Source organism: Perissodus microlepis, chromosome 12 (assembly GCF_051167445.1).
Source record: "Perissodus microlepis isolate ML-2025 ecotype Zambia chromosome 12, ASM5116744v1, whole genome shotgun sequence".
NCBI lineage: Eukaryota > Metazoa > Chordata > Actinopteri > Cichliformes > Cichlidae > Perissodus > Perissodus microlepis.
Window position 1 is genome coordinate 6,482,361 of NC_140472.1, and position 18,949 is coordinate 6,501,309.

Sequence of the window (18,949 nt, forward strand, 5' to 3'; positions counted from 1 at the left end):
TCATCATTTGTTTGAAGCCAGCTCACCTCCTGCACCTCCGAGAATACGCGCTTCTTTTTATGGTTCGGACTCCATCTGACATTTCTTTGGAGGTGGAGGAACACCAAAGTAATTGCTTAAAGGAGCTTGCTTCTTTGACATCTTTAAGAGTTCTAAACAAATATCTGTCCTCCTCCAGAAAATCTTATGTACGCAAACGTGCGTTGCAACTTCTTATCTGGTGCGCGCCTTTTATTTTGACAGCGAATGCACACCTGCGGACCACTTATATGCACCCTGTATATACAGGGAGTGCAGAATTATTAGGCAAATGAGTATTTTGTCCACACCATCCTCTGCATGCATGTTGTCTTACTCCAAGCTGTATAGGCTCGAAAGCCTACTACCAAGCATATTAGGTGATGTGCATCTCTGTAATGAGAAGGGGTGTGGTCTAATGACATCAACACCGTATATCAGGTGTGCATAATTATTAGGCAACGTCCTTTCCTTTGGCAAAATGGGTCAAAAGAAGGACTTGACAGGCTCAGAAAAGTCAAAAATAGTGAGATATCTTGCAGAGGGATGCAGCAATCTCAAAATTGCAAAGCTTCTGAAGCATGATCATTGAACAATCAAGCGTTTCATTCAAAATAGTCAACAGGGTCGCAAGAAGCGTGTGGAAAAACCAAGGCGCAAAATAACTGCCCATGAACTGAGAAAAGTCAAGCGTGCAGTTGCCAAGATGCCACTTGCCACCAGTTTGGCCATATTTCAGAGCTGCAACATCACTGGAGTGCCCAAAAGCACAAGGTGTGCAATACTCAGAGACATGGCCAAGGTAAGAAAGGCTGAAAGACGACCACCACTGAACAAGACACACAAGCTGAAACGTCAAGACTGGGCCAAGAAATATCTCAAGACTGATTTTTCTAAGGTTTTATGGACTGATGAAATGAGAGTGAGTCTTGATGGGCCAGATGGATGGGCCCGTGGCTGGATTGGTAAAGGGCAGAGAGCTCCAGTCTGACTCAGACGCCAGCAAGGTGGAGGTGGAGTACTGGTTTGGGCTGGTATCGTCAAAGATGAGCTTGTGGGGCCTTTTCGGGTTGAGGATGGAGTCAAGCTCAACTCCCAGTCCTACTGCCAGTTTCTGGAAGACACCTTCTTCAAGCAGTGGTACAGGAAGAAGTCTGCATCCTTCAAGAAAAACATGATTTTCATGCAGGACAATGCTCCATCACACGCGTCCAAGTACTCCACAGCGTGGCTGGCAAGAAAGGGTATAAAAGAAGAAAAACTAATGACATGGCCTCCTTGTTCACCTGATCTGAACCCCATTCCTCTATTAGATTAAAGGTAGCAATGGAGCGTGCTGCATTAAAGGCAAAGGCTGCAGCTCTGGAGAAGAGTTTGGCAATAGAAAAGGAAGAAGCGGATTGGTATGCAGAAATGAAAGGAAAGGAGGCTCAATTACAGGCAGAAGAAAAACAAAGAGAGGCTGCAATAAAGGCTAAAAAGGAAATGCATGCTATGCAGACTGCCCTTGCTGAGTCTGATGCAAAACTGGAAGTTTAGCAAAAATTTGAAGATACACAGCCAGACATGAGCATTTTTGCAGATGATGATCAGAATGGCAAAACAGATTAAAACCACATTCCACCCAACATCGCATTATGTCTCATCTGCACCCTACAACGACGACGATGTGCAGACACCAATGCAAGAAAGGACAGTGCCTGCGCCAAACACTGAAAGGGCTGGTGAACCTGTGCTTGATAGTTTGTGTCAAGCCATTTCTCAGCAAGTTAACGTCACTGAGTACCTGGTAAAGAATCACAAAGCATCTCTATTACCTGACATCTCCATTCCAACTTTCAACGGAGATCCACTTGAATACAACCCCATGAGTTGGTTAAAAGTTGCATCCACATGGAACCTTCAGTGGGTTATACAAAGGCGAAACAAATGCTCAAAGAGTTTTTTGGAGATGACTTTAAGATAGCTGAAGCCTACATAAAAGAGGCCCTGGATTGGCAGACAATTAAGCCAGAAGACGGCACTGCACTACAGTCCTTTGCGTTGTTTCTCACCGGCTGCTACAATGCAATGACAGATGTTAACTACATGGAAGACTTGGATAATACATCTAACCTACGGGCATTAGCTAACAAGCTTCCTTACAAACTTAAAGAATCGTGGCGAAAGTATGCTTGTGACCTGCAAGACAAAACAAAGAAAAGAGTCAAGTTCAAGGATTTTGTCAAGTTCATCAATCAGCAAGTTAGGTACGTGCTGCACCCACTTTATGGAAATATAAGGGAAACTACAACAGGTGTGAAGGACTCATTCAGACAAAGAGCAAAGCCACAATACCCAGAGACATTCAAACCAAAGAAAGTGTTTACAACAGCCATCGCTGACCCTCAAATGGAAAACAAGACAGAAAGTGCCAAACAAGTGGCATCAAAAACATGGACTGTCCCAGTGGATTCAAGCAGCAAACCTTGTGTTTATTGCAAGGGAGAGCAACACAACCTCCAAATCTACAGAAAGCTCAAGGACAAGCCTCATAAGGACAAGATTGAGTTTTTGAGAAACATAGGACTGTGTTTCGCCTGTTTGAAACATGGTCACATGAGTAGCAGTTGCAAAGACAAGCTCCATTGTCAAGAATGCTCTCAACTGCATCCTACCCTGCTGCACATCACCAATAGGGACTCACAAGAAGAAACAGCAAGGGAGACTGCTCAACAGTTCGTATCAAGTGCTCTTGTACAAACAACAGCAACTTTCAGCATGACTGGGGCCGGTAAGGAAGATTGTATTCTTCCAATCGTTCCAGTACGTGTCAAGGCCCAGAAAGGAACCAGATAGTAACAACATATGCATTCTTAGATCAAGGCAGCTCAGCCACCTTTGTGACAGAGTCACAGATAAAACAACTGAACCTGAACGGACGAACTACGAAAATCTCACTCTGAACGATGGGAAATGAATCTGTTGTGAACACCTGCATTGTGACTGGACTGGAAGTCAGCAGTCTGGACGGTAGCCAGTTTCTCAAACTTTCAGAGGTGTATGCACAAAACCACATTTCTGTAAGTAAAAACAATATCCCATGCCAGGATGATGTTGACAGGTGGTCTCACCTGACGGAAGTGAAACTTCCCACTATCCAAGCGGATGTTGGATTACTCATAGGAGTGAATGTTCCCAAAGCCATGGAACCGCTTAAGGTGGTAAACAGCATGGACAATGGACCCTACGCAGTGAGAACAATATTAGGTTGGACAATAAATGGACCACTTAGGAGTGGAGGCGACATGAGTGGGAGAAACAGATTGGCACAAGTGACTGTGAATAGGATATCAGTTGCCAGGTTGGAAGAGCTCTGGCAGCTACAGTTTAAGCAGGACTTTCCTGATGCGGGACAAGACGAAAATCTTAAAATGTCCAAGGAAGATCGTCAGTTTCTGAACATGGTGTCTCAGTCTGCAAAACTGGAGGATGGCCATTATAGTATTTGTCTTCCAGTGAGAAACAAGGCGCTGTGCTTGCCAAACAACAGAGAAGTCGCCGTGCAACGTGCGCTGAACTTACAGAAAAGATTCACCAGAGATGTCAAGTTTTACGAGGAATATGTTGCATATATGGATAATATCCTAAAAAGGGGTTAAAGCATTTTGGTGCACCAAAATGCTTTGACTTGATGCTCCTGTCAACTCCAAAGTCGTCAAGCCTTTGCAAATCTGCAACCCACGTATTCCAGTTGCATCATTTTGCTGACGCAAGCGAAGAGGCTTAGCACAATGAGTGAGGAAATCAGGATGAGCCAATTCAAGAAAACTTTCAAGGGAAAAAATCTAACCTGTGATGATTTGTCTGAAGCAGAAATGGAAATTGTGACGTACTGTCAGAAGCAAAGTTTTGAACAGGACTTGGCAATGCTGAAAGAACATCAAAGGGTGAAGAAAAGCAGCTCTCTCTACAAGTTGACTCCAGTACTGCAAGATGGAGTCATAAGAGTTGGAGGAAGGTTGAGTCGAGCAGCAATGCCAGATGATGCTAAGAAGCAAGTCATCTTGCCAAAGGAGTCACATATCACACAGCTTGTGTTAAGACATATCCATGATGTTACAGCTCACGCTGGACGGAATCACATGTTGGCTCATCTGCGTCAAAAATTCTGGATCCCTGGAGCAAATGGAGCCATTAGAAGGTTCTTGTCAAAATGTGTCACCTGTAAAAGGCTACACGGAAGTACTGGCAAACAGATAATGGCAGATTTACCAAAATGCAGGATCCTGCCTGATGACCCTCTGTTCACCAAAGTAGGTGTTGACTACTTTGGTCCATTCCTGGTAAAAAGGGGAAGAAGTCAAGTAAAGAGATATGGTGTCATTTTCACATGTCTTACCACAAGAGCTGTACATCTGGAGGTTGCATCTTCGCTTGACACTGATGCGTGTCTCAACGCCATCAGAAGATTCCTTGCCAGAAGAGGACAAGTTAAAGAGATGTACTCGGATAATGGAACTAACTTCCGATCAGCTAACAGTGAGTTAAAGAAAGCAATTAAAGAATGGAACTCCAGTATGATCATAAAATCATTGCAGCAAAGGGGGATCCAATGGCATTTCAATCCACCAGCGGGATCTCACCATGGAGGAAGCTGGGAGAGACTCATCCGCTCAGTGAGAAAAATTTTGAATGTCACAGTAAAAGAACAACTGTTGGATGAAGAAGGTCTCCACACCTTGCTGTGTGAAGCTGAGGCTATTATAAACAGAAGGCCTATTACAAAGGAATCTTCAAATCCCAATGACCTGGAGGCTTTAACACCCAACCATCTCCTGTTGCTGAAGGTTAAGCCAGAATTACCTCCAGGAATCTTCAACAAGGATGCCCAGTATGTAAATCGCAGGTGGAGACAAATCCAATATCTTGCAGACATTTTTTGGAAATGCTGGTGCAAGGAATACCTCATACAGCTCCAAGAGCATCAACGATGGACTACACCTAAGAGAAATTTCCATGTTGGTGATGTTGTGCTGATCGTAGATGATACAGCACCCAGAAATTCATGGCCACTAGGAAGAATCGTAGAGATCTTTCCAGACCAGAAAGGTCTGGTGCGTCAGGTGAAAGTAAAGACCAAGACCAATGAGCTTTGTCGACCAGTTACAAAGCTGTGCCTTTTGCAAGAAGCCGAAGATAATTGATGCACTCTTTGAAGGTCAAGAACTAGTTTCCTCTGAGTGGAGGAAAGTGAAAGAAGATTTCTTTAAGATAGTTGAAGTTCAATTAAGTAATGTAGCCATAGACCTTTTAATTTAAGTTAAAGATATTGGAGTAATTGTTTCAAAGACATTGATAACAATTAGGGGCCGGTAATGTAGGAGCCTACATGCAGTTTAATTTGAAATGTATGCTTTTATTTTGATGGTGCAGAGAGGGCAGGAAGTTGGGCGAGAGGAGAGTGGAGCCACATGGTTTTTTGACCTGGCAAGCTCTCTTCATCCATTTTGAATTGAGCTTTATAAGTTTTCATAATTTGGAATTTTGTTACTGTGTACCTGTTTGGACTTTTGAAGTAAATATTGAGAAACTATCAAGGACTGTTGTTTTTTTTTTTTTTTTTTTGGATATGGAAAGAGGGACTAAGCGGAGCGTCAAGCTAAGGCTCCATTCGCAGGAAACCTACATATTATTTTGTATCGCCTTAACTTCCGTCAGCAATAAAACTGTGTTTTGAGTTCATTCCTGCCTCCGTGAGCTTGCGTTTGGGTCCTCATCCTGCCTGCACACAGCCTAATCATGACACAATCAGCCCAAATATCAAAGAGAAATTAAAAATGCATGCCATGGAAGAGTTCGGGTCTTAGGAGGTTAAGTGGTTATGTCCATTTACAAAGTCTCTGCTCTCAGCAGAGAAATAACTGGAACCTGTAAGAAGAGAAGTGGAAGCCATTGTTACTGTTGTGCTGCTATTCTTGGCATCATTTTCTAATTTGGCACCTAATGTGGTCCAGCTGGTAGCTGTAATTGATTACTAATAACAGATTTACAATTTCTTAGTGCTCTGTAGAACAGATACAAGTACACTCATTGGTCACTTCATTAGGTACACCTTGCTAGTACTGGGTTAAACCCCGTTTTGCCTAAAGAGCTGTTTTAATTCTCTGTGGCCAAGATTGAGATCTGGTAACAGTGTAGGCCATTTGATTACATTGAACAGTGTCATGTTCAATGAGCCACCTTGAGATTACATTTTTCAAAGAACAAGCTGTAGAAAAGCCAAAATGCTGGCATGAAATGGAAACATTTTGGCAAACACTAAAAGTGAAAACCATAAACTAAAATTCAGTACAACATCATATTGGACTATTCATTTGTTTTCTGTAAGCAGTAGTCTCTGATCTGCTGGATAGCATGTTTATTGATGACCATCACATAATTTCATAATTATGTGAGGAGTTTAGAAGTGTTTTGCTGAATCTGAGAGCTGAATAAAATGAATAAGCTGAAATATCCTAAGACGCTCTGATTTAGACGGGAATATCAAAGTTGGCTGTTTAATGGCTCTAAGTTTGTAATTGTCTTAATTCTCTACTTTTCCTCAGCAATAAATATCCCTTTATTTTCCAGGCAAAACTGCAGCATGTAAAACTTTACCATCACCGAAATCTCTTGAAAGTCAGTTGTTAATGCTACTGACCAAACAGAAAGCACTTTAAAGAGGAGCTACAGTCTGATGCCTTAGAGAGCAAATTCTTTCTTCTTCAGGAATGCTGCTGCCTGTTCAGGTAAACTAACTGATTTCAGCTCCTGGTTCCCATAATGACGTCAAATCTGGCCTCGCTCTTAGGTAAGGTTAAGAGGTTCCTTAGTTTCGTTAAATAACTTTTAGCTGATCCATTAATAGCTTAGAAAACATTAGGCTAATTTCCCTTTAATGCATATACATGAAGCTAATTGGCATATAGTGTCTGTCTGGCTCATTCTGTCCAATCAGTAGATTAAGAGTTTCTTTAGACTAATGGGCACTTGAACATGCATACTTATGCCTCCACACCGGCTGATTCAAAATCCTTGGTGTTCATAATTGCAACCTATCGACTCAGAGTAAACCACTCATTACTACATACCAGCAGCTCTTAAGAATGAACATGAGGGAAAATTATCATCAGGGAGTGAAAGAAGACGAAACAGCTATCTGCGATGACAGAAACAAAATGGAAGAGAAATATGGCTGATAGAGACAATAAGAATTTTCTGTTACCACCTCCATGCTGCAGTGAGCACAGTGATTATAAGTACACTGAATACTATTGAACAATATTCAGCAATGTATTTTCTGCACTCTCTAACCCCTGCAAGCTGGAGTATATTCCTTGATGCCTTATGCAAAGTGGCTGTTGAAAGGCCAGTACATTCTGCATATTTGTTTTTATATAAACACATAAATTTAATCAGATGAAGTTAAGAACATCTGTTTTATAAGTATCGTAAAATATTGCTTTAAACCCTCAATTATTTGAAATCTCCAATAGTGAATTACAGAGCTGATTTCAAACAAAGACTTCTTATACTTTTTCGTCATCACCATCAACTGTTGTTGAAAAACTGATGTTTTTGGCACTTTGTAAAATGTGGCCCGTTGCATTATGTTTGTTTGCAGTAAGTACATTTTATGCCATTACAGCCTTTTGGAGAGCATCGTATCTATAATCTTGCACTCAGAATGTGGATACTTAATAATATCAATGCCATCATCCATCCTGGAAAAACACTGTGCACTGTGTTGCTTTATATAGTAACTAATCTTGATGAATGGAGAGTTTTGAGTTTAAGAGGCTGAGCTTTCACATAAAGACAGACTCACACAAATATAGTGTTTCCATTGCAGTTTATTTAGAAGGGTTTCTACTTCCTAACCACACCTTTCTATCCAAAGAAATTATCAACATATGATCACCCCTGGTGCATAAAAGATGGGAGCTTTCCATCCGATCGGGTCTACAAAAAAATTCATTTCTTGAGGATTCATGTGGACACAAACCCCCCCTCTGCTGGTCAAAACCTTTGTTGCCATTTCAACTTTTTGTAAGCGTCAGCATGGGAATAATCACTGGCTAGAATAGAAATAAAAATAGCTTAATCTGATTTTCTTTTTATTATTAATGTGTGAGTAATGGTAACAGAAGTCTATAGATGACAAAAAAAAAACCCTTGTCAGTGTTTAAATAAATCCAACAGGATATGAGACGTTTATGTTAAAACTGTTGCAGTATTTTCAAATGATGAGACAGTAATTGTACTTGTGAATATTGGGGTGATGGTAACTTCATTTTTATTGGGAAATAATATTTTTTTTCCACTTTACTTTGCCCAGTTGTTTTCTATTTTTGGTATCAACCTCTCCACCTTTGGAGAAAACCCTGTCATGGGGTACTGAAGAGGCACGGATCTACAAGTATCTCACAGCAACCCTGTAAAGGCTCCTATATATCCACTTATCCGCGATATAGCAGGTGTTTTTGTACCCAAGTTGCTAGACACACAACAAAAACCACACCATGGAATTAAAAACAAAACACACACTTGAATATTATAGTAGTAACATATTTCATTATTTACAGGATTACACTTTATTGGGAGAGATCAGCTCAAAGAGTTGCCATCCTCCTCCTTTGAGTAGGCTCCAAGATGTCACAGGCGAAACTCAACTAACGCATACATTTTTGTAGGAATCCACTTTATAAACTTTACTTTTCAGACCATCCATCTTTTATATACAGTTTACGTAACTATGTCAGCTACCCATTACTAACTTAATAATAATAATAATAATAATAATAATAATAATGATAATAAAATACAAATGATTCCCAAATATAAGACTTCAACAGTGTAGTTCACAAGACAGTTTTCTACAGTTTATCTAATGTCAAATGAGGAGAGGTGGAGTACAACCTGCAGAGGTCACCAGTCACAGACAGACAACCATTCATTCAACCATTAACACCTACTAGTTAGAATATGAACTGAACAAGCTTTATTTTGGACTATGGGAGGAAGCCAGAGTGCCCAAACCTCACACAGCTAGCCCCCAAGCTCACCCATGGACGACCTTCTTGGTTAAAGGCAACAATGCTAACCACTGCACCACCATCACCAGTGAAATGCCATCCATCCATTCTCTTCAACTTATCCTTTTCAGGGTCAGCTGTCTTAGGGAGAGAGACAGGGTACACCCTGGGTAGGTCACCAGTCTAACACATAGAGACAGACAACCATTCGCACTCACATTCACACCTATGGGCAATTTAGAATTACCAATTAACCTATCCCCATTAACTGCATGCCTTTGGAATGTGGGAGGAAGCCAGAGTACCCAGAGAGAACCCACACAAACACGGGGAGAACATGCAAATTCCACACAGAAAGACCCTGGCCTGATGGTGGACTTGAACTGAGGACCTTCTTGCTGTGCAGCAACAGTGCTAACCATGAATTTTGATCAAATGTAATCATCAAAATACTGAAGAATCAATTCATGTGTTATAGTCTTTTTCCCACTACAGTAATCAGAGGTTTTAGGTTTATACTGTTTTGCCACTTTGACAAATTCTCTTAATTCCCTCTACCCAAAATCCAGGGCGAAAGAAATTGAAAACTCCATTTTATAAAGGACCCAATGAATCCACATACGGCCCCAGAAGATTTTTCTACAGCTGAGTTTGTTTTGTTTTTTACCAATTACCTCAATACAGTCAGCATTGGAGCAGCACACTGATCTCAGCACGCAGCTGTACTGCTGATCTGTGGGCTGTGCAGTGCAAGAGCACCCCAGAAATGATGAGGAAAAGGATGGAGATAAGAAAAGGAATGTCTTATCAGCTACAGCAACACTGCGCCACCTCCCCTATTTAACACATTCATCAAACATACGATCAACAGACAGAAATGATTTTATATCTATGTCATTAAGAGATGAAATGTTAACTGTGAAGGTAGTGCTGTTTGTGAATGATGGGTCACAGTGGGTGTCTACCTCCAGCTTCATATTCTAAAATACTATCTTTTCCTGGCTGCATACATATGGGGCTGTCAAGGTAAAGTTAATGTTCCTTTACAGGGATTTTAATATCATGGTTGTGTTGTGTGGATGCACGTGGATAGCTAGATTCTTATATCCCCTGATTGGCAAACTCTCATAACAGTATGTTTGCAGTGAGCAGACTGAATGTAGCATGTGTTGTCGCTTCCCTTTTGTGCTCTGTTCAGCTCTAACCAAATCTCTCACTTAATCTTGGAAAGTTCAGATTAATGGTGTTCCACAGTGAGACAATTAGTGGCTAACATGTCCTGAGATGCAGAAAATACAGAGCTGCAAACACAGCTTCATGTGGTTAAGCAGGAAAATGGATGTCTCAAATGTACACCCACCCACATCCACCCACACTTACACATAACACATATAAATGTGTTTCAAACTGAGCAATGCACATATCTTCACACACAGAGATAATTACCTACATGGAAATATTGATAGATACTTCACAGATTTATATATACAACACAACACACAAGGACAACAACACACATTTATCACTCACACAAACACCTACTCAAATAGAGCAGGGCTTTCTATGCATTCAGGATTATTATGGTGCATTGGTGCAAAGTGTTCCTACACAAGGTTGCTCATTAAGAGTGAGCAAAGACTTAGAAATATTTTCCCCCAAAGGCTATATTTTCAGTAACAGGAGTATACATGAAGACATAAAATGAATGCACAAAACTTTTAGCAACAGCTTTGCTTTCCTTTTTTTCTTATTTGACAAGGGTTTGATCCAGAAGGCAATGAACCATTAACCATGGCTGTTTATTGCGCTTCCTGTGCGTCACGCGTTGTTTCGCCATATGCAAACAAAAGAGGCAGCGAAGGAAAACCAATACTGTCAATAGTACTTTTACACCAACTACTGAATGAAGTTTCTTATGTAATTTAAAACCTTTTTTTCCCAAAGAGTCAGTAATATTTAACCAAACAAAAACAATGTGAAAGCATTTGCACCTCTTTTTTTAACCACACCTATACGCTCTTAGAAATCAATAGTAGCTGTTTTCATAATGATCGATATGTATGGATGTACTCTTCGCTTTCGTGGAATTTTGAAACATAAACTGTACCGTGAATGGGCAGATTACATTAGACGGTCTCGGGTGTTTACGGGTGTTTTCCAATACCAAACACTTGGGGCACACTGATCATTTCTTGTGTATTCTGAAAGCAGACTGGCTGTGAAAACAGAAGCTTACCTGTCCAGAGCGATGGCAGTCATTGAATAGATGCTGGCAAACACAGCCGCGATCGGAAAGAAGTTGTGGAAGCGGCAGTAGGCGAGTCCAAAGTACCACTCGTTGTGCATCGCGTAGGTGAAGTTGATCACCGTGTTGAATGCAGACATGGACGCTTCGGCGAACGCGAGGTTCAGGAGAAAATAATTGGTGACAGTCCTCATGCGTTTGTGCGCCATAATAATCCAGATGACTGTGATGTTACCTACTACGGACACGATAACTATACAGCTGTAGGCAATGGCCCAAAGGACGATTTTCCAGACCGGCTGCACAAACTGGTTCCTGTAAATGGTCCCGTTATTGGTATCATTGGAGCTGCTGGTCCAATTTGGCGCATTGGTAGTACTGAATAAAGGATCCATTTTACTGTTTAGAAGCGAAAATGTCACTAAACCGGCGGAAATAACCCCAATTAATTACACGACTAAGTTAACGATTCCAAACGCAAGTGAATGTTGGAAAGTTTCCGAAAGCGTCACGCTCGTTTCTAAGTGTACAGTTGTAGTCTGCGGAGAGTCCGCTCTCCTACAAATAATAAAGTCAACGAACCAGAAAAAGTATTTGAAGTCGAAACTTCCATATCAATCTTTGCACGTTTCCCCCCTTTTTTTTCTTTTTTTTTTTTTTTTTTGCTGTGCGTAAAAACAGAAAGGCGTCTTTTACGCGCACCAGAACGAGTCTGGCAATGGTAACAGCTCAGCTCCGTCTGTGTCTCTCTCTCCGTGTCTGTGTGCTGTCCTCCTGCTGCTCCTCTACTCTGACTGAGCGGCTGCACACCAGCTTTTGAAGAGAGCTTCTGCGCTCCCGTCCAACAGGCTGGCTGTGTAATTATGATTACGGATGAATCCAGGTGACTTGATTACTACGCCTAAATACTTAATTTAATGTAATTTTACTATAATTCCTTCATGGACAGTTACAGTTATGATGTACAAAATAATAATATATACAATCTTTTTTGGCATTGTTGGTGCAATTTAAAAATAAAAGACAGATACCACTTGTGAAAATATGTTACCTCATAATTACAATGTAAGATAAGGAAACATTGTTTGACTTCGTTTCAAATGCCCTCAAATTTATGCATTACATAAAAATTACTTAGTGCATAAGTTGTGTCTCTCTTAACACTTTTTACGGTATTGTTAAATTTATTATTTCTTGGTTCTGGGTTACATTAAGAAGGTGCTGCTAAAAATGACTTTTTTTCTGACTGTGGCTTGTAGTATAGAGTGATGGGGTGCCATAATGAACACCCAGGTCCTCTCACTCACTACCCCCTCTTGTGGTCTTGGATTCTGGACTGGAGTGGTTTGATTGAAGATTGATTGCTTCACAGGATATAAATGAAAAATCTGCAGTCCTGTCATTCTTTTCACAAGGCTCTTCTTACAGTCCTTATATATGATCACATCATATCATAACATATCGTATCATATCATATGATGAGATGATCACATATATATTGCTAAGATAATGTACCAATACAGTGTCTAATGACAATGAGACAGATGTGGGCATTGTCCTGTCTTTATATCTCTCCAGAAAGATCTGTCTTTAGGTCTGTCAGGAAAAGTAATGTGAGAGAATGAATGAACTCATTAAGAAGACTTCTTTGCAGGTTGCCATCGAACTATTTACGGTACTGAAAGACTGGAGAGTGTGACATGAATGAACCATAACTCCTATCACTGGAATAAGGGAGTCTTTAGTGCCAAAAATGTTGTAGCTGTGATAAATATGTTAAGCTTCTGGCATTTATACAGTGCTTCTCTAGTCTTACTGATCTCTCAACGGTCTTCATATTACGAGCCACATTTACATTACTGAATTGATTTTAACACTTTTTGATTCATAATATAATACAGTATTTACTCCTGCTTTAAATTATTTAGAGGATTTTCTTTTCCTTTATATTCAGTTTTCTTTTTTACTGAGGAAAGAGTTCTTTGAGCTGCTTCAGCACGTAGTTATTCACTCAGTAAGATGCTTGTATGACTTGACTATCTCTGAGCTTGTCTTGTAGACATCAAATATAATTCCATGAACGGTCTGTACCTTCCAAATGTGATAAGACTCATCTCTTCATTTAAAGCCAGAAATTCGAGGCCACCAGGTCTTACTATAATAGAAATATAGTGATTACCACAATAATACTGCATTCTTATGAATGCATTCACAACTTTGATACTCCAGTATTTTCTACCTTGCTAACTACTCAGCACCTAGCTGGGTATTTATGTAGCCCCACTCTTTTAGGGCCCATTTGTTTATTGCCTTATTAAGAAAAAAAGAGGTTATTTGTATTTTGACTGCCTTCAGTCGTTTATTAGCTATACATTTTAAAGAAATTAGTATTTTATTCTAGTGGTATCAGGTCAGGACTACTCCTTGAGGCTTTGCCCCATGGTAGTTCTAGAGGCCATATTTCATAAAGTCTTTAATCAGTTAATTCCCCCTGAACAAGTTGTCCTCTATTCCCTAGAAGGCCCTTCTAAAGTGTCCGTGGACATTACACTGTTGCTCTCTTGTGCTGAGTTTAACTTCTATAGTCACATTAGCCATGATTTGTTCCCGCTGTGTCCTGCTGTGTCTCCCACCTGTTTGCCCCTTGCCTCATTGCTGTGTGTATAAATTGTCTGAGTCTCTAATTGCCATTTGTCGTGTCATCCGGTTTCCCGCAGCCTGTTTCCAGCTTCCAATTCAACTCCATCCATCCATCCATTCGCTTCCGCTTATCCTTTTCAGGGTCGCGGGGGGCGCTGGAGCCTATCCCAGCTGTCATGGGGCGAGAGGCGGGGTACACCCTGGACAGGTCGCCAGTCTGTCGCAGGGCCCAATTCAACTCAATTCATTTAAATAGCACCAAATCACAACAACAGTTCCCTCAAGACACGTTATATTGTAAAGACGCTACAATTATAAAAGTTCCAGTTTCTGTTACTTTACATCCTGTGGTGTGCTCCTGTAGCTTTCCTAGCTCCCAGTGTTTACCCCATGTTCCCGCTTTTCCTACTGGATTTTTGATTTATATTAAATAAAAGCTGGTTTTCGTTTAACATTTGTCCATGAGTCTGCATTTGGGGTCCTCAGTCTACATGACATATGACACTAACCAGTTTATCCTGCCCTAAATAGCCCCAGTTTTCCATGCAACCCTTGAATAACACAAAAATTGGATTGGTATAATTCAAGAACACAATTAAGCAACACATCATGTATATATCCAGTTATCTAATTTAAAAACTCTAAACTTAATTAGGACATTATAAGTAATCTTTAAATTTCCGTTTTATCAAAAGTCACTTGTTGAGCGATCCTTACCTTTGAAAAAAACCTTTCATTTTTCTCTCCTGTCTTCGCTTTCTTACTTTCTCCACCTACCAGGATACAATATGTGACAAGCTGTTCTGTGATATTTATTGAGCATTTCGATGCATTTCAATTTACCTCATGTTCCCCCCTTCATGTTCACTTGTAGCAGCAGCTCACCCTAATCTCCATACTGGAATATTATTTGTCTTTTATGTAGAGTTACAATACTGTAGTGTACTGCATGAGCCTTTGAAGGCTTGGGTTAAAGGTGTACTACTCATAGAAAGTTCTGAAAAAATGATTCCTATTTATTAAAATAAAATTATTATTGACATGACATCAAGATTTCATTTCTAAAATAAAACCAATGCATATAATTTGCATTGTATATACATACATTGCAAATTGCAAAATATATATGTATATGTATGTATGTATGTATGTATGTATGTATCTATGTATATACAATGCAAATTATATGCATTGGTTTTATTTTAGAAATGAAATCTTGATGTCATGTCAATAATACACACATGCAAAGACGTGCATCAGCTGGACACCCATAGTTTACAATAACATGACGTTAAACAGAGTATACAGGACAAGTGTTTATGAAGTATTTGCCCTTGTAGACAAAGATCCTTCTTTTGAAGCATGTTAGTATTACTGTACCGCCACTTTTAGTTTAATATCATTGAATTGTGGCCAAACTGGGCCAAAAGTTCCTCAGTGACACCAGCAACATACTAATTTAAAAAAAAGATATTCTCTGAAAATAAATTGATAGCATTCAACTGTGTTGATTTTGCTCCTGCTCAAGGACACTGCAGTTGTCTCCAGGGAAGCTTCGATCCCCTCTTAAATGTCCACTTCATCACAACAGTCAGAGCAAAATCCTCGAGAATAAAGGTGTGAGAAGAAGCCACAGCTATGAATGATAACAGACTGGCATGCACAACAGTTAAATATTCCTACTCATTTCCAGCCCCATCCACATTTGACTGCACAGCCCGAGCCATGAAATTACCAGGTCAGTCCCAATAACCTTCCCTTCTAAGGCATGCATGCAGGATGGGAAATGTACTTCTATGTATATAAATATATAGTCCTCTATATTCATTAAAGGTGTGTGCACTAAAATATCTTACTTATAATTAAATTAGGCTGTAAATGAATCAGTTGATTAGCTGGAATTGTATAAAAAGTGAATACTTTCTGGGCACATCCCTCCATGTTTTCTCCCCTAAAATATTCAGCATGGTACTACTGCTGAGTTTTCATTGGAGCTTTTATAATTAATGTGCTAATACTTGAATGTTTAGCAGAAAAAAAAACAAGTTTGTTTCTTTAATTTAACCTGCAGGCATGCCAATATTTCGCATTAGCACCCGTTAAGGCTGATGTAATAATATTGGTTTTGCAGGTATTTATTTAAAAAAAAAAAAAAAAAAACTGCAGTTAGCTCCATAATTTACAGGACAAAGACATCATTTATGTAGTTTTCCTCTCATCTTACGAAAGTGGATCTAAAATCAAGATGCTATGGAAGTTTAGACTTTAAGTCAAAGAGTTTCACAAAAGTATTAACTGATTAGTAATAATGGGCATTTTCTATACACATTCCCCTAGTTTTGGAGGCTCAAAGTTAATCAGTCAATTGACTGTTAAGCAGTTTAATGACCAGGTGAGGCCTGTTCCCATACAATTCCAACTCAGAAACACCAAAAGACCTTAAAAGACAGATAAAGTGTATGATGAGAGAATTCTTTCCTTGGTTAAGGGAAAAAAACTTCATTACATGTACCAAGTCAAGAACACAAGAGGTTGGCAAATAATTGTCAAAGTCAACAGTCAGGAGACACCTTCATGAATGTAAATATACAGGGAGTGCAGAATTATTAGGCAAGTTGTATTTTTGAGGAATAATTTTATTATTGAACAACAACCATGTTCTCAATGAACCCAAAAAACTCATTAATATCAAAGCTGAATGTTTTTGGAAGTAGTTTTTAGTTTGTTTTTAGTTTTAGCTATTTTAGGGGGATATCTGTGTGTGCAGGTGACTATTACTGTGCATAATTATTAGGCAACTTAACAAAAAACAAATATATACCCATTTCAATTATTTATTTTTTACCAGTGAAACCAATATAACATCTCCACATTCACAAATATACATTTCTGACATTCAAAAACAAATCAGCGACCAATATAGCCACCTTTCTTTGCAAGGACACTCAAAAGCCTGCCATCCATGGATTCTGTCAGTGTTTTGATCTGTTCACCATCAACATTGCGTGCAGCAGCAACCACAGCCTCCCAGACACTGTTCAGAGAGGTGTACTGTTTTCCCTCCTTGTAAATCTCACATTTGATGATGGAGCACAGGTTCTCAATGGGGTTCAGATCAGGTGAACAAGGAGGCCATGTCATTAGTTTTTCTTCTTTTATACCCTTTCTTGCCAGCCACGCTGTGGAGTACTTGGACGCGTGTGATGGAGCATTGTCCTGCATGAAAATCATGTTTTTCTTGAAGGATGCAGACTTCTTCCTGTACCACTGCTTGAAGAAGGTGTCTTCCAGAAACTGGCAGTAGGACTGGGAGTTGAGCTTGACTCCATCCTCAACCCGAAAAGGCCCCACAAGCTCATCTTTGACGATACCAGCCCAAACCAGTACTCCACCTCCACCTTGCTGGCGTCTGAGTCGGACTGGAGCTCTCTGCCCTTTACCAATCCAGCCACGGGCCCATCCATCTGGCCCATCAAGACTCACTCTCATTTCATCAGTCCATAAAACCTTAGAAAAATCAGTCTTGAGATATTTCTTGGCCCAGTCTTGACGTTTCAGCTTGTGTGTCTTGTTCAGTGGTGGTCGTCTTTCAGCCTTTCTTACCTTGGCCATGTCTCTGAGTATTGCACACCTTGTGCTTTTGGGCACTCCAGTGATGTTGCAGCTCTGAAATATGGCCAAACTGGTGGCAAGTGGCATCTTGGCAGCTGCACGCTTGACTTTTCTCAGTTCATGGGCAGTTATTTTGCGCCTTGGTTTTTCCACACGCTTCTTGCGACCCTGTTGATTAATTTGAATGAAACGCTTGATTGTTCGATGATCACGCTTCAGAAGCTTTGCAATTTTGAGACTGCTGCATCCCTCTGCAAGATATCTCACTATTTTTGACTTTTCTGAGCCTGTCAAGTCCTTCTTTTGACCCATTTTGCCAAAGGAAAGGACGTTGCCTAATAATTATGCACACCTGATATAGGGTGTTGATGTCATTAGACCACACCCCTTCTCATTACAGAGATGCACATCACCTAATATGCTTAATTGGTAGTAGGCTTTCGAGCCTATACAGCTTGGAGTAAGACAACATGCATGAAGAGGATGATGAAGACAAAATACTCATTTGCCTAATAATTCTGCACTCCCTGTAGAAGACTGGGAGTCAACAGATTTTAACAAGCTTTGAATTTTTCTAAATCTGGCCCTGACATCTGCTGTGGATCCAGTAATGATTAAAAAGACAGGGAGGTGAACACTGAGACTAATAAAAATGAAAATAAAATTAAACAATAAAAACTGAACTGAAATAAGAAAATTCAATCTGGAAACTGAAATTAAATTGAATTAAAAACAAACCAAAAAAATCCAAATAAAATAAAAACAAAAACTAATTAGAAAAACTATAATAACTCTGCCAGTAAGGGCCAGATTTACTAACATGTTGCACCAACACAAACTAGGTTTTAGCATAATGAAAAAATAATGAAAAAGAAAAGTACTGTTTACAACGAGAGCGCAGTGATTGTATGTAAGTGAGGGAACTCAAAGATTTCGCATATGTTTTTATGCGAGTTACTTTCCCAGGATGAAAAATATAAGAAGAAGAATGTTTGAGTTAATTCGTTCACTAACGTTTGCAACACTCAATTTTTACTCGTAATTATGTGTTACTTACATTAAAGTGTTACTTTTTGTCAGGGGCTGGGTCTTATTGTTTTATTTGTGAATTCTTAGGTAGATGGAAAGGATGTTTAGTTCTTGTATTATTCTCAGGTTGAGTTTCAAGTTTAGTTTAGGCTATTCTGTGTATTCTTAGCTATGAGTCTGTTTCTATTCTCTTTATTATATGGCCTGTCTTGTCCTCAGTGTTTTTCTTTCTGTATGTTTTAGTCTCCCTTCTCAGTGCGTCGTGTGGAGTCTGCATGCGTTAGTCGGTCATGTTTCATGTTATCTTGCTTGTGTCATGTCTGTGTCCTGTTAGGCTTCCTGTTTTATT

At 39.8% G+C, this 18,949-nt stretch overlaps 1 protein-coding gene across 1 annotated transcript in view; it reads right to left on the reverse strand.

Moving 5' to 3' along the window:
* tacr1a (tachykinin receptor 1a) overlaps window positions 1-12,090 on the reverse strand; it is a 61,046-nt gene extending 48,956 nt beyond the window's left edge. The window contains exon 1 of the mRNA XM_084945495.1: window positions 11,311-12,090. Within this exon, the coding sequence (XP_084801621.1) occupies window positions 11,311-11,714 (404 nt within the window). The 5' untranslated portion in view covers window positions 11,715-12,090. The remainder of the gene's footprint in view (window positions 1-11,310) is intronic.
* Window positions 12,091-18,949: the final 6,859 nt, after the last annotated feature.